Source organism: Sciurus carolinensis, chromosome 17 (assembly GCF_902686445.1).
Source record: "Sciurus carolinensis chromosome 17, mSciCar1.2, whole genome shotgun sequence".
In the NCBI taxonomy this organism is placed as follows: domain Eukaryota; kingdom Metazoa; phylum Chordata; class Mammalia; order Rodentia; family Sciuridae; genus Sciurus; species Sciurus carolinensis.
Genome location: NC_062229.1, coordinates 51,892,632 through 51,909,609, shown reverse-complemented (window position 1 = coordinate 51,909,609; position 16,978 = coordinate 51,892,632). Strand labels below are relative to the sequence as shown.

Genomic DNA, 16,978 nt, shown 5'->3' with positions numbered 1-16,978 from the left:
TACAATTTTCTCATACTAGACAAAGGGGCCAAAAATATGCAATGGAGAAAAGATAGCCTCTTCAACAAATGGTGCTGGGAAAATTGGAAAGCCATATGCATCAGAATGAAACTAAACCCCTATCTCTCACCATGCACGAAAATAAACTCAAAATGGATTAAGGACCTCAGAATCAGACCAGAGACCCTGCATCTTATAGAAGAAAAAGTAGGTCAGATCTTCAACATGTCGGTTTAGGACCAGACTTCCTCAACAGGACTCCCATAGTACAAGAAATAAAAGCAAGAATCAATAACTGGGATAGATTCAAACTAAATAGCTTTCTCTCAGCAAGGAAACTATCAGCAATGCGAAGAAAGAGCCTACAGAGTGGGAGAAAATCTTTGCCACTCATACTTCAGATAGAGCACTAATTTCCAGAATCTATAAAGAACTCAAAAAACTCAACACCAAGAACACAAATAACCCAATCGACAAATGGGCTAAGGAAATGAACACACACTTCACACAAGATCTACAAGCAATCAACAAACATATGGAAAAATGTTCAACATCTCTAGTAATAAGAGAAATGCAAATCAAAACCACCCTAAGATTCCATCTCACCCCAATTAGAATGGCAATTATCAAGAATACAAGCAACAATAGGTGTTGGAGAGGATGTGGGGAAAAGGTATACTCATACATTACTGGTGGGGCTGCAAATTAGTGCAGCTACTCTGGAAAGCAGTGTGGAGATTCCTTAGAAAACTTGGAATGGACACACCATTTGACCCAGCTATCCCACTCCTTGGCCTATACCCAAAGGACTGAAAATCAGCATACTACAGAGATACAGCCACATCAATATTCATAGCTGCTCAATTCACAATAGCCAGATTGTGGAACCAACCTAGATGCCCTTCAATTGATGAATGGATAAAGAAACTGTGGTATATATATACACAATGGAATATTACTCAGCCATAAAGAATGATAAAATTATGGCATTTGCAGGTAAATGGATGAAATTGGAGAATATCATGCTAAGTGAGATAAGCCAATCCCAAAAATCCAAAGGTCGAATGATCTCGCTGATAAGCGGATGATGACACATAATGGGGGGTGGGAGAGGTTAGTATGAGGGTTAGAGTTAGGGTTAGGGAGGGAGGCAAGAATGGAGGAAGGAAGGACTGTATAGAGGGAAAGAGGGTTGGGAGGGGTGGGGGGAAGGGAAAAAATAACAGAATGAATCAACCAACATTACCCTATGTAAATTTATGATTACACAAATGGCATGCCTTTACTCCATGTACACACAGAGAAACAACATGTATCCCATTTGTTTACAATAAAAAAAAAGTAAAAAAAAAAAAACTGAAAAGCTTCTTCCCAGGAAATTAAAAAATGAAGAACGGGTACAGAGATCCTACACCAGAAAATCTTCACCACCAGTACCTCAGATAAGGCATTAATTTCTAGGCTACACAAAGAACTTAAAAAACCAGAAAAATAATTCAATCAATAAAAGGGCAAAGTAGCTAAACAAACACTTCACAGAAGAAATATGAATGGTCAACAAATATATGAAAAGAGGTTCAACATCTCGAGCAATTTGAGAAATGCAAATTAGAACTACACTGAGATTTCATCTCACTCCAGTCAGAATGGTAATTATCAAACATACAAGTCACAATTCCAGGCCCGGTGGCACACACCTGTAATCCCAGCAGTTCGGGAGGCAGAGGCAGGAGGATCATGAGTTCAAAGTCAACCTCAGCAAAAGCAAGGTGCTAAGAAACTCAGTGAGACCCTGTCTCTAAATAAAATACAAAGTAGGGTTGGGAATATGGCTCAGTGGTCAAGTGTCCCTGAGTTCAATGCCTGGTATAAATATATATGTATATATATGTATGTGTGTGTATGTATGTATATATACATATTAATGTATAAATATATATATTTATATATAAAGTAATACATGTTGGCAAGGATGTGGGGAGAAAGGTACTTTCATACATTGTTGGTGGGACTGTAAATTGGTGCAACAACTTATGAAAAGCAGAATGGAAAATCCTTAGAAAACCTGGAATGGGGAATCACCTTTTGACCCAGTTATCCCACTTCTTGGCAAATACCCAAAAGACCTAAAATCAGCATTTTAAAGTGATGTAGCCACATTGATATTTATATAACTCAATTCACTATAGCAAATCTAGGGATACAACTTAGGTGTTCTTCAATGGATGAAAGGATAAAGAAAATATGTTATATATACACTATGGAATATTACTCAGTTATAAAGAATGAAATTATGGATAGAACTGGAGAATATCATGCTAAGTGAAATAAGCCAATCCCCCAAAGCCAAAGCCCAATATAAGAATGCTAACACACAATAAGGTGGGGAGGGAAGATGGGAATAGGAAAGACAGTAGAATGAATGGGACATAACTTTCCTATATTCATATACAAATACATGACCAGTGTAACGCCATATCATGTACAACCACAAGAATGGGAAGTTATACTCCATGTATATATATATAATACATCAAAATATGCTCTACTTTCATGTATATATAAAAAGAAGAAATAAAAATTAAAATTTTTTAAAAAAGGAGAATAGAAGAGAATATGGTAGCAGATGGAAAAGAGGCCTAGACAAGGAAAAGGAACAAAACCTTTTCTTTGGTTCCTTTTGATAATTTCTGCTCACTATTACCATGGTCACTGGTCTTCTTGGAACTCCAGACATTAGCTAATCAAGACTTCTGACTTTTCTCTACCTAAATCCTCCAGGGATTCTGCCTGTCATGCTCCTTTAGTCTTTCATAGCTAGTTTGTATGTGGCTTAATGCTGGCTTATTTTTAAGACAAAATCAATTTATCTAAAGTCTCAATGGGCTTACTATTAAATCACCTTACCAAGTGTTTGTCAAATTATGATCTTTCATAAAATATAGGGCAGTTTTGGTTCATTCTGACATACTTTATTTTCTCTAAAGTGTTTTTTAGTACCAGAATGCCAGGTGAGGTTAACTTTGGTATTTTCAATATTCTTTCAGTGATCACCAGAAAATAGTTCTGAATCTTATGTCTTTCTCAATACATGTGTAATAATATCAATAATATCAATTGCCAAAAGTATATTTTATTCTGAAATTTAAGACCACATGAAGTATAAAACCAACCATAATCCAAACACGAATGTGCTTGCTAGTAGGATCATTTTCTACCACATTACAGAGTAGTACTTCAAAGAGGCGTGTGAGAGAGACAACCACATTGCTATTACTGGTACGAATCAGTTCCTGCAAAGTAAAAAGAATGAAATATTATTCACAACTTTCAGCTTATTTGGAGAATAAAAGAAGATAAATGTTTCATTTTTAAAAACTGGTAAGAACATACATGGTATTTATAAATATGAATTTAAGAACATTTGTTTAAAGACTTCATGTAAAGACTTAAAATTTTAGGCTGATAAAAACCTTTACTTGAATATTTTAGTTTGGCATATTATAACAAAAAGGTGTATATAACATAGTATAAATGCTCTGACAAATGCAAACTATTTACTGTAAGGGTATAAACAATTCTAAAGATAACAAAAATGAAGTCTCTTATAGCCATTCATTCATTTATTTATTCAAAAAACATTTGTGAAAGACATGCCTATATGCCTATAAACCATGTTGGGAGATAATGAAAATAAAAGACAATGCCTGCAAAGGAACAACACTAAAACTGAATAGACAGGGCTGGGGTTGTGGCTCAGTGGTAGAGTGCTTGCCTAGTCTGTGTGAGGCACTGGGATAGATCCTTAACACTGTATAAAAATAAATAAATAAAATAAAGATATTGTGTCCATCTACAACTAAAAATATTTTTTAAAACACTAAAGAAACAAAAATATTGTGGTGTAATAATAGTATGACAGAGTAAGTCTCAGGATAGGAGGAGGTTTTTAGAATACTTGGGATAAACAATTACCCTGGATTCAAGGAAATGGAAGAAGATTAAGTCAAGGAAGGCTTCCCAGAGGAAGCATTAGCTGTGTTGAATTTAGAAGGAAAATGAAGTAGGGAAGGATGTTCAAGGTAGGGATAGTCATACATTCAAAGAAAGGAAATATGTGCAGACACAGATAATTAGGGAAATTCTGTTGGATGTAAAAATAGAGTGTGAAGGAGGAATGGCAAAAAATAAGGCTTGAGAATCAGACAGGGTCAGATTCCAAAAAGCATTATGGGCTGTGTTACCAATCTCAGAATAAAAGAAAAATAGTTCCAATGGAGTATTTTAAGTGAAGGAGTAAACAGAATAGATATATGTTTTAGAATCTTCACTCTAGTATCAAGATGTAGACTGGAATATAGCAGCTCTACTGAATTGGTTCAGGTTGAACTGAGGCTACCATAATGGGAGGGTGGGGTGTAGAAATGGAGAAATGAAAGGGAAGATAAATAAAAATGTTATCAAGGAGGGAAAAATCAATAGTTCTTTGAGACTGAGTAGATACAGAAAATATAGGATTGTGAAAAGAAAATCCATCACTCATTTCCTGTAAAGATGGAGTCTATTTTGTATTATTTACAATGTATAAGTATTAGAGTTCTGAAACTTAAGAAATACAAAAGAACTTTGTTATATATTTTCTCTATGAAGACACTACATACAATCTTCATAAGATAAAAGTGTCCAGTTTTTCTTTTATGTACCACATTTTTCTACCCCTAAAATATTATTTTAGGATTAGAAATCTAATGAATAACTACATTTCCCTTTTTATGTCAACATATTTATCTATGTGTAAGTAAACATATGTGGATATACATGTGACATGTTGGGAAACACAGCTAAATAGTAGTCCCCAAAAAGAGAATTCTCTGTCTTAATCCCAGGAATTTATGGAAGTGATCTTATTGAAAAATTATCTTTGAAGATTTAAGTAATGATCTTGAGATGAGATCATTCTAGGTTATCCTTGTATACTATATTAAAGACCTTAAGTAAGTGTCATACACAGGAGAGACAGAAGAGAAGGCCTTGTGAAGATGGAGGAAGAGATTAGAGTTATACAGCTACAAGTCAGGGAACTCCTAAGGCTACAAAAATCTGGAAGATTTTCTCTTGAAGCTCAGCCCTGCCAACATTTTGATTTCAGACTTTTGGCTTCTAAAACTGTGAAAGAATAAATTTCCACTGTTTGAAAACATCCAGCCTTAGGAAGCTAATAAAATATGTAATTTCTCATAAAATACTAAATACATGAGTTTCTGAAGTCACATACTGAAAATATTTTTCTTTCTTTTTTTGGGGGGAGGGGGTGCTGGGGATCGAACCCAGGGCCTTGTGCTTGCAAGGCAAGCACTTTACCGACTGAGCTCTCTCCCCAGCCCCTGAAAATATTTCTTAAATATAGAAAATACTTGGCATTTTAAAAGTTTTAAATGCTATGGTTTTAAACAAATAGTTTAGCTGGAGTAATTTAACCTCTAGGTTATTCAGCTGTAACTTGAGCAATAAAAAAACCCCAGTGGATACGAATGCATACAAAGAAAACTGTTTATTATTCACTATCATTGTGACTTTAGATTAATTAAGTTGAACAGAAACTTAAGAAAATTGAATGGGGTCAGAGAATCGTTACCTTGCATTCTTTCTTACGAAACTTCAAAGAAGGTGGTATTAACCAGTCAAAAAGTTCTTTCAGAAGAGCTTGATGTTCTGGTTCAAGTAGAGGTCCTTTTAGGGAATGCAACCATGAAGACACAAGTGGTTCCCATCCTAACTGTGAGGGTTCCAAATAAATCATGCCACAACGGCTTACAGTGGCAGGCTAGAGAAAAAAGACAACTTTTCTTTTTCCATGGTTACCTCTGTAACAGTGACACCTGACAATTATCATCACTTCTTAGCATGATTAATAAGGCCCGTCATGATTTGGTTCCTATCTCTACAGCCTCATGTATATTAGATGTTCCCCAAACAGAAAACTGTTTTCTGTTTTGTTCCCTAGACATGTCATTGCTCCATGTCTTCACACATCATCTTACTATTATATGGAATACCCAGACCCAGTCAATCTCCCTAGAGAAGTCTTGTATCTTCCTCAAAACCAGATCAAACACTCAAACACCTTTCATGGTCCTCCACTACCCATTCCCCTTACGGATGCTCAGTCCTCTCCACACTCTTGGAGAACTCACATGTAACTATTTAAAGTATTTATTAGCATGCTCTTTACCCTTCCTAAACAAGCTTATACTATGTCTTATTCATCTCTGTATCCCCACTACTAAACCCAATTTATGACACGTAATAAAAAATTTCTGACTAAATTAATGAACAAACAAACAAACTACTCGTATTAAATTACAAACTTACTGAAGCCTGGGAAAGGTCCATTGTTTCAAAGATCAGGCTCATTTGAGGAGACATTTGAATGATTTCTCCACTCATAAGGCAAAGCTAAAAGCAATTATTTTTCAAACAATTATTTTAAAATATTTCAAACTTTTCAGATAAAAGCTTATTCTACTTAAAAGATATAGCATCTCCTGCGATGTAATGGGAAGTATTAATGGGAGCCAGAAAATCTTGGTTTAGAGCTTGGGGTTTATTACATCTCCTCATTTCCTTTAACCTAAAAATATGTCAGATATGTCAAAAACTGAATTTATTAACTGCTTCGTTCCTCTCAAATTCTTATCTTGTCCATTATTATTACAGCCATCTTATTTTCTCAATATCCTTGGCTTGCACCTGGGGGATTATTGTATTACTTTTCTTTTCCCATACTAAGAATTGAATCCAGGGGCACTCTACCACTAAGTCACATCCCCAGCCCATTGTTTTTTGTTTTTATTTGAAGACAAGTTCTCACTTAGTTGGTGATGGTAGCCTTGAACTTGCAATCCTCCTGCCTCAGCCTCCCAAGTCACTGGGATTATAGGCATGTGCCACCACACCTGGCTTTTATCATTACCTTTTAATGTATTAATAATTATCTGTTGAAAAACCAAATTAACCCACTAAATCTTTTAAATTCTACTTTTATTTGTCATTGTTTCTTCTCTGTTTCTACAATCATCATTCTAGCCCCAGTTTTATCCCTATCTAGTTGTATGTCAACAATGAGGCATTTAACTCATCTGGATTCAGTTTTTTAGTTGTAAAATAAATGGTCTAGAGCTGGACTGTCCAATATGTAGCTATTAATATTTAATTTTACTTAAAAAAATAAAATTTAAGATTCAGTTCTTCAATTGCACTAAGCCATCCTTAATAGGATGAAGAGCCACAGTGAGTAGTGGCTAGCTTATCAGATAGCATTGCAGAAAGTTGCATTAGATGGTACTGGTCTAGAATCCTTTTAACCTTCTACTAGATTATTTCAGCAAAGACTCTTCTATCTGCCACCAATTTGGGAGGTGGAATCAGTATTTTTCTCACTCTGCTGTATGGTTTACCAACTATATCTACTCTACCATCAGGTACAATCCTTGTCTCTTTGACAGTTCTTGCATTTTCTGTCACCCACCAGTGCTCAAGGAGTTCCCTCTGATTAGCTAAAGCCTTTGGTACTTGACCCAACCCTTTTCCCTTCCATAACTCTGGCTTGATCCAGTTTTCAATACAACAGTCCCTCAGATCCTTAACCAATTTGTCTTCATTATTTTCCCTACTCCACTTCCATACATCTGGAAACTTCTCTGCTAAAACACTACATAGTCTGGAAACTTAAATACAAGTACTTCATTCTGTGCCACAGTTTCTAATCCATGTAGTTCTCCCACTCACAGACACCTAATGCACCTGCTATTGTCACAAGGATTTCTACATCAGTGAAGCTTTCACTTCCTTGATTAGGCAACTTCTGTTCTATGGTCCCATGCTTCTATTATTATCATGCCAGTATCTTTAACGTATTACTATATTTCCAGGTTTGCAGCATTACCTACGCCTACACCCACACCCAGGCTTCTTAGACTGGTACAGAATATATCACACAGAGTCAGACATTCATAGTATGAATAATAATTCAAGGTCTTAAACAGCCTTTAGAACCATCCAGATATGCTCCTATGTTTTCCTAGGCAGATCTCTTTCCCATTTTCTATAAAGTTTAGTTTAAAACACTTCCTTTCTCTTCAAGTCTGCAAAGAACCACTGTCTACCTTCAGGAAGAAAGATCATCAGAAGGATTTGCCTTTAAATTTCTGCTATCAAATTTGTATATCTAACCTTTATACTTCCCTCCCATTTGAGACAACTATTCTACTTGGCTCTGAAACTTTAGACTTCATTTCACTTATTAACCCTTCTTTTCTGAATCATCACTATTTCTTGACTGTTTAATTTCCACCCTCAGGTCAATCAGTATTACTGGGTGAATGAAAGAACATGAATAAATGAACAAGTACCTATGATAAAGCACTTGAGTATATATTTGAATGCTTATTAAATGAATTTGCTTATTTAGAATTGTAGCCATTTCATGTAAATATGAAAGTAAATTGTAATAGAGTCATACAATAGAAGACTAATACAGACATAAAAAGAATAAGTAAATAAATAAATAAATGGAACACATCAACATGAATATCTCATATACAATGATCAAAAGAGAAAATATTAAAAATGTGATTCATAACATGAAGTTCAAGACCTGGCAAAACTAATTTATCACATAAGTCTAAAGAGTGATTATCTGGGGTAGGATGTATAGACTGAAAAGGTGCATAGTGAACCCTGCAGCATGCAGGAAATTTTATATATCTTTACTTGTATGATAGTTGTATGAGTGTACTGATATTGTAAAAAAAAATCACAGAATCTATATTTAGAATTAGCACACATTTAATACTTTATGTGTATTATCTCATATATTAAAATAAATATTAGAAAAGTTTCACTTTCTAGTTCTTCTGTATATCTCACACCTTCTATAGTAATATATAACACATATGGACTGAAGTGTTCAATGTTCTGAAAAGAACAAAGCCTTTTTATTTTCTCCTAAAATTTTTAAAGTTCTATAAGAAATCTTAAAGTTACTTGACAGTTTATTCTTTCCTAGTAAATTACTATGCCTTCCTCTTAACATAATAGTTTTAATATATTATTTCCATTCTATATCAAAAAAGAACAAAGCACTCACTAGCAAAGTTTTCATTGAAATGATCATTTATAAACCTATTAAATTTGGTGCATCCTTTATTTTAAATACATAATCCTAGTTGATATGCTGTTGAACATATCAGATTACTTAATCATGTCTGAATTTGCTCTGCCTTTAATCATGGTGATTTACCTTTTTATTATCATCCAATACAGTGTTCATACTCTCTATCCACAAAGTGTCAATAGGACCATCAAATACAACCCATTTCCGGTCAGGTGTTTCTGCTAAGGCAAATTCTCTAAAAGTGTTTGCCACAATACCATCAGTCCACTGAGGAAAAAAAGGAAGAGTTGGAAAGTTCCCTTCAGAAAATTGGATTTAGCAGTAAAAACATAAAAACACTGAAATTCTTGCTTTATTATGCACCGTCAATAGCAGAATTGTGAACAAGCTGTTGCAGCTTACCTCATGAGACACTGGGTCAAACTGTCCAAAAAGTTGGCCCATAGTAATTGATTTGGGGTTCACAGTTCTATAAATGACCTTTTCTTCTTCTCCATAGCCACGTTCATTCATAAGAGTTAAAGTGTCAGCCAGCACATGTAAAACTTTTGTCTTAGCAGCAAAAGGCTCTCCTACTAACATAAAACTATTAAAGAAGTAATTACTCAATAAAATTCTAAAAAATAGAATGGTAAATTATTTATACCCGTATATAAAACTTTACCCTACAATAATTACTACATATAACTTTCTTCCTTTCTTTCTTCTTTCCTCCCTCCTTCCATCCCCTACTCCTCCCCTCCCTCTCTCTTTCTCTCCCTCCATGCTAGACAAGCACTCTACCACTGAGCCATATGCTAAGCCCTTCTACATATAATTTTAAAAATTTATTATACCTTTTTTCAGACATATAATTTGATTCAGAAAACATAATTTAACTTCTATTCTGGTTGAACTATATTCATACCATTACCTACAAAAATATGATAAAAAGGCTCTAGATGACAATGAAAACTTACTATATATGTCCTCTTAAAATTAAAAAACTGAGGCTTGGAATCTCCTAAGGAGAGGAATGGGAAGAATGGCTGTTTCTAAAGCTTTCATTTGCTATAGTAATTATTAGTGTTCTTTGCCAAAGATTTCTGGATCTCTCCCCTCTTGGGGCACACAAGTCTCCTGGCCATTGTGGGGAAAAACTAAGGTGACTAGTCCAACTAATGCTTAATAAAAGGAATGATGGGTATTATTTCTATGCAAAGGTGGACAACTGCCAGTAAGAGACCTTACAGAGCTCTCTTCCCTGTAGCATGGGTGTAACCAAAAATGTTGAAGTGGTGCCCACTCTTAACAGGTGGGGCCCTGAGTGAATATAATGAACACAGTCTGCTAATATAATGGACAGATAAATGAATGAGAAACAAACCTTTGTTTTATGCATCATTAGGATTTGTTTATGGATTGTTCCTACAGAAAAGCATAGACCATTCTTAATGACAGATACTGGTACCTAGAAGGGGAGAAGGTGTTCTTGCCATAAAAAGAAATACTAAAATATATGGCATTGGCTTAGAGAACAGGTCATGGTTGGTCAATAAACAATTATCAGATGTTAAAAGATTGACATTTATTGCTATGCAATGATGAAAAATTTGGTAAATTTATCCCTTTAGATAACCAGGAAGATGAATAACATACTTAATGAAACTGGGACTTTGTGGGGGAAGGGTAGTAAACAGAACGTTATTAGTATAAATCATAATAAGGAACTGCAAGAGATGAGCCCAGAAAGAAAAACAAAAAGGCATGTATGCAAGCAAGAATGAAATAGAATAGACAGTCCAGAAATTCAGTGAGTTACATCATTGAATGAAGCAATTTATTCTTACCTCCAATTAGTAGAAGAAAAAATTAAGAAACCTTAAATAATAAAGATCTATTAAAACTGAGCTTGATATCAAAGCTCACTTCAAGGGTAGGGTTATTGCATCACATTATTAAAATCTACGAAGTAATAATGTGGTTCCTAGTATAATAGTCCCCTTATTTGTGCAGGATATGTTCTAAGACTCCCAGTAGATACCTGAAATCATAGGTTGTACTGAACCCTATATAATACTATATGTTTTCCTATACATACATAACTATGACAAATTTTAATTTATAAATTGGGCACAATAAAAATGGACAACCATAAAATGGAAAAATTATAACAATTTACTATAATAAAAAGTATGCAAATATGGCATCTCTCAAAATGTGTAATTTTTCCCTTTAACACAGTGAAAAATAAAAACAAGAGAGATAAGGGGGAACTAATGCAATCATTTCAAAAAGACAAAAATAATTCAGGGAAAATAGACTAAAGGTGTGACTCTTGCAACTAAGTCTGACAGGTTCAAGAATATTACAAGGAAATTTAGAAAGATGTGATTTCATAAAGACTGTAATTATAGCTACAAGCACATGGAGTTGCTAGAATAAAAGAGACAAAAAAATTGATTAAATTTTTAAGGGGATTTACTGTCAACCCCCTAAATCTAGCCTAAAATTTTTGTGAATATTTAAAACAAAATGATTCTTGGGTATCAGACACACCAGGGTTGATTGTACTTATTCCTCTCATTTTTGTGTATGCTGGAAATTGTGCATAACTGTTTTTTAAGACCCTTCTTTAAAAAAGAATCATGACAATTGAGATCTCAACTTTCTATAATCAGGAAGCAAGCTGAAAACATTTCTCAGTTACGAAGGACAATATTTTCCCCAATGTTCACCTCACACAATAGGGAAAATGCAAAGAACTTGCAGAAGGTTAAACTAAGTCCTACAGAGAACAATGGACTGGAAAACTCCTTTCAGGGAACAAAATCAAGCAGAAGTAGATCCAAGTTTTCAGGACCTTTAAGATTGTACAATTTGGGCTGGGGATCTAGCTCAGTTAGTAGAATGCTTGCCTTGGAAGTGCATGGCCCTGGGTTTAATCTCCGGCACTGCAAAAAAAGAAAAAAAATTGTACAATTTGGGGGAGGAGGCTCTTTAATGAATATATAATTATAAGATTACCATATCCACTTTAATGACACCCTATACAACTAATAATTTGTAGTATTTTTTAGTTGATGATGGGCCTTTATTTTATTCATTCATATATGCGGTGCTGAGAATCAAACCTAGTGCCTCACACACGCTAGGCAAGCACTCAACCACTGAACCACAATCCCAGCCCTACAATAAATTATGTAAAGAAAATGCTTATGGCCTCTTGGAATGACCCAACAAGTGAGAGTCCTAAAGTTTAAGCCTCATTAGCTTTACAGTAAATCCACCTCTGGAACTGGAGCCCTCACATGCCCAGGTGGATTTTAAATTGCTACAGAACAATGTTGCTGTGTTTTCTATTCTCCAATTTCTTAATGGGAGAGTGTACTCTGGAAATCTTGTTCTGGTAAACCCATTACGATATACTGAGTGTGCGGAGGGTAGACAATTTGTCTTTCTAGTCTGGAGGACTCTGGATCAAAAGGAACAACTTTCAAATCTGATGTAGACATAAGCATGCATCATTTAGAAATTCTGAATTTAAGTATGATTCATTTATTGATTGGAACTTTTAGGTTGTCTCTCTGAAAAGTGAAGAGTATATTTATGTACATTAAGGAGGTGAATAAAACATTTGATGACCAAAAGCACAAACTGTGATAGTTATTATTACTAGTCACTAAATAAGCACTTCTAACCAACCCTTATTGGACATGTAGTATGAAAGAGCAATAGACCTTTGTCTTATAAAAGTTACTGGGAAGGGAGGGGTTGTTTGCTTCCTAGCCTATTTAGTACATAAAGTTTGTTGTTTCTTTTAATTCAATTTTTAAACGATTTAATTTTTAAAAAAGCATCTAACTATGGCAGACAATATAACCTTACCCATGTCTAACAATCATCATTTCATATGTCTGAATCAGTTTTTCAAGAAAAAATTTAACAGGCTGAAGATTATGTGAACGGCAGGTTTCATGAGTACATTCTAAAAATTCCTGAAATAAAAGAAAAGTAGAATTTATTTCTATAAAATAGAGAAATTATATATGATTATACTATTATTAAAAATGTCATATAGCTTTTTTCAAATTGAGAAAGAACAAACAGAATTAAAATATCTTTCCTATATTAGTATAAGCTCTTAATTATCAGAGCATCATAGTATTGGGTGTATGCTTCATTAAAAAAAAAAAAAGCACACAACTCTTTTTAACAGTGTTTCCCAAAGTTCTGGTTTGTTTTGGGGTTTTGTTTTGGTTAGAATGTATAGTTAGAATTGTAATATGTTAGGCAATCCTTCTCCCATAGTACCTATAAACAAAGAGAGAAGCTAAAATTTATATAAATTTGAAGATAAAGGAGCACCTTGGATGCAAACAAGTCTAAAAAATTTTAATTTCAGAAGGGGTGGGCCTTTTGTAGGTAAGCTGTTTGCAGCCTGGTAACATTTTCTAAGTCTGGACATGACATGCATTTGATTGGGTCTGCTATAGACAAAGGGATTTAAAGTAAAGAGAAATTAATAGAGATTAATGGCTATGAGGGCTGATGTGATAAGAGCTGAATCTGGAGGAACTCCTATTGCTCATGTTTTTACCAGGCATGTAGAGAAATACAAAACCAAGGTTCACCTAGAAAATGGTAGGACTTCCTTAGTCTCAAGACGATTAGATCTCAAAATCCTACTGGAGGGAGGGGCCTATAATACAGCAGGATAGTGACTGTTCTACAGGCATTTGAAACCAGTAATAAACTATTGTCAAAAGAGCAGCAATAAAACTCTAACTTAGGTAAACTCCTGATTGAATTGATCAGCAACTTAACCTAGCTATCTAAAAGAAAAAAATATCATGATATTTCTGTAGGAAAATAAACCAATATAGCCTCTATAATTATGTCATATGACAATATTTAACATAAAATCAGAACTTAAAAGTCATGAGAAGTAGCTAATGACCAAGAAAAAAAACAATAAACAAAATAAACACAATGATTCACATTTACCATTAGTAGATAAGAACTTTATCTTTTATAAAATATAAAAGAAAAAAGATGATAGAAACAGATGAAAAAATAGATAATTTCAACAGAGAAAGAGAATCTGTAAAAAGAGCCAAATCAGATACACTATTAAGAGAAAGACAAAATATGCAAAATTAAGAATTCTTTGGATGGATTTATCAGAAAACTGGACAAAGTCAAAAAATGGTTAATTAATCTTGAAGATTAAGTCAATAAAAAGCATACGAACTAAAGCACAGAAATAAAACAGTGAAAGATGAAACATAAAATAGTCTAACAATAGTCTGGAGCCCCAGAAGAGGAAAGAAAATAGAAAAGAAGAAATATTTTAAAAGATAATTAAGTGGGCTGGGGTTGTGGCTCAGTGGTAGAGTGTTTGCCTAACATGTGTTTGAACCTTAGCATGGCATATAAATAAATAAAAATAAATGTCCATCAACAACTAAAAACAATTTTTAAAAAACTATAATTACTGAGAATATTCTGAAGAAGCATATCCACAGATTCAAGAAGCACAGCAATCTCAAGCAGGCTGTTTAACACACACACACACACACACACACACACACACATACACACAGAGCACATAGTCAAACTTCTGAACACAAAGGAAAAAGAAAAATTATTGAAAATAATCAGAAAAATACACATTACATACAGCAGAGCACAAATAAGAAACATGCCTAACTTCTAATCAAAACAATGAAAGCCAGGAGTTGATGTAAAAATAACTTTAAATGCTGGGGGGAGGAGGAGAAGACCCTGCCAATCTAACACCTTATTACCTAATGAAAATATTCTTCAAAAACAAAGGTTAAATAAAAACACTTTCAGACAAAAGCTGAGAGAATTTGTTGTCATTAGACTCACCTACACACAATAGACCTAAGGAAGATCTCTAGATTAAAGAGAAAAGATCCCAGATGTAAACACATATGCACTGGAAGGAGGATAAATGAGCACTAAGAAGGATCATACAGAAGTCTTTCTTTAAGGTTAGGAATGTAGCTTAGTGATGGAGCACTTGCCTAGCTCGCTTCCTGGGTTCAATCCCCAGCACCATGGTGGGAGAGGGGGTCTTTCTATTCAAAACTATCATCTGAAGCAAAAGATAATAACACTGTATGCTAGAAACAATAGAACAATGGGCAGAAGTGAGTAGAAAATGAATTATGCCATTGAAATTCCTTAAATTGTTTGCAAAATGGTAGAATACTAACTTAAGGTAAATTGTAATAAGCCAAGATTTATATTATAATCTATGTAGTGACACTGAGGTCCAAAAGAGAAGATGAAATGGAGTGATAAACTGGAGTGTAGCTCAGTGGAATGGTATAGTGCATTCTTAGCATGCATACAGACCTGTGTTTGATCCTCAGTATTGAAAAAAAAAAAAAAAAGCTGGTGATAAACATGAGTTGAAATTCAAAAGAGGTCAATAAAGACAAGGGAATAGAGAACATATTAAAAAGCAAAAAAATACAGTAGTATTTTTTTAAACTGGAATCTATGGATCAATTGCTATATTAATAGGAGTATAAGAAGTCTTCAAGATAACATTAGAATTTGAAATTTTCATTTTTTATTTTTTTAAAAAATCATATTAGGCTGGGTGTGGTGGCACATGCCTATAATTCCACCTACTCTGGAGTCTGAGGCAGATTCAAGGCCAGCCTGGACAACTTAATGAGATGCTATCTCAATATGCAAAAATAAAAAGGGCTAGGATGTACTCAGCAGTGTGTTTGCCTAGCATGTTTACACATGGGTTCAATTGGCAGTACCAAAAAGAAAAATCATTAGCATATATAATTATCTTGGAAATCACTTTAACTTGGTGCTGTCACACAAGTATATTAGTATTTGAGAGTGAGAATTTTAAAGTCTAAAAAGAAAATGATGTCTAAGTAAAATGATTCCTTAATGATTTAACAGTTCAAATGAAGAGAAAAAAATTGCAGTAATATCAACACAGAGATGTGGTGGGAGATATGAATCACTACATGGCAAAAATGCCATGGCTGAATGCAAAAGAATCTTCATTATACATTTTACAATAGAACTGCCATAATAAAATGACAACTTCATTTCGGCCACTTATTCTCTAATTTAACTAACTGAGTTAAATTGAATATTATGTTTATTGGCAATTAATTTTTATTTTGGCATTATATTACAGGCATATCTCATTTTATTGTGTTTTACTCTGCTTTACATATTGAAGGTTTGTGGAACACTGCATTGAGCAAGTCTATCATCATTTTTCCAACAGTATGTGCCCACTGCATCTATCACATTTTGATAATGTTCACAATGTTTCAAATATTTTCACCATTATTAAATCTGTTATGGTGATTTTCAATCTCTGCTGTTACCCTCATAACACTACACTACAAACCTCTCCCACATAAAATGGCAAACTTTTTTTTTGAGGACTTTATAATGGTTGCAATATATTAAAACACTGACAATGGCTACAGTACCAGTATAGCAAAATCATATCTGATTAAATCTTTAGGTCCATATATAGTGATAAAAGCATCTTGGGATGCTTCCAGAGTAGATCCTGACTTGACAGACTATTAGAGTTTAGAGAAGCTTTAAAGGATCCAGATTCAACTTGAGCCATATCTTTTACTAGTTCTCTGTACTTTCTCCAACTCCTACTGTGTTTGACTTGTGATCTTAGTTTCTTCTTTATTTTTTCTTGAAATTTAAAGAAAAAAATTTATTGAAAATTTGAAAAACAATTCCTAAAAGACTGACTTTTCTAGAAAACTGTAGCTACACAATACACTG

At 34.0% G+C, this 16,978-nt stretch overlaps 1 protein-coding gene across 1 annotated transcript in view; it reads right to left on the bottom strand.

Annotated features, from left to right (window-relative positions):
- The window catches only part of Dnah12 (dynein axonemal heavy chain 12), a 273,790-nt gene that overhangs the window by 124,532 nt on the left and 132,280 nt on the right, over positions 1-16,978 (bottom strand). The window contains exons 30-35 of the mRNA XM_047531915.1: positions 13,043-13,152; positions 9,578-9,761; positions 9,302-9,442; positions 6,373-6,456; positions 5,636-5,824; positions 3,174-3,293 (exon numbers count right to left, since the gene is read on the bottom strand). Of these exons, the coding sequence (XP_047387871.1) occupies positions 3,174-3,293; positions 5,636-5,824; positions 6,373-6,456; positions 9,302-9,442; positions 9,578-9,761; positions 13,043-13,152 (828 nt within the window). The remainder of the gene's footprint in view (positions 1-3,173; positions 3,294-5,635; positions 5,825-6,372; positions 6,457-9,301; positions 9,443-9,577; positions 9,762-13,042; positions 13,153-16,978) is intronic.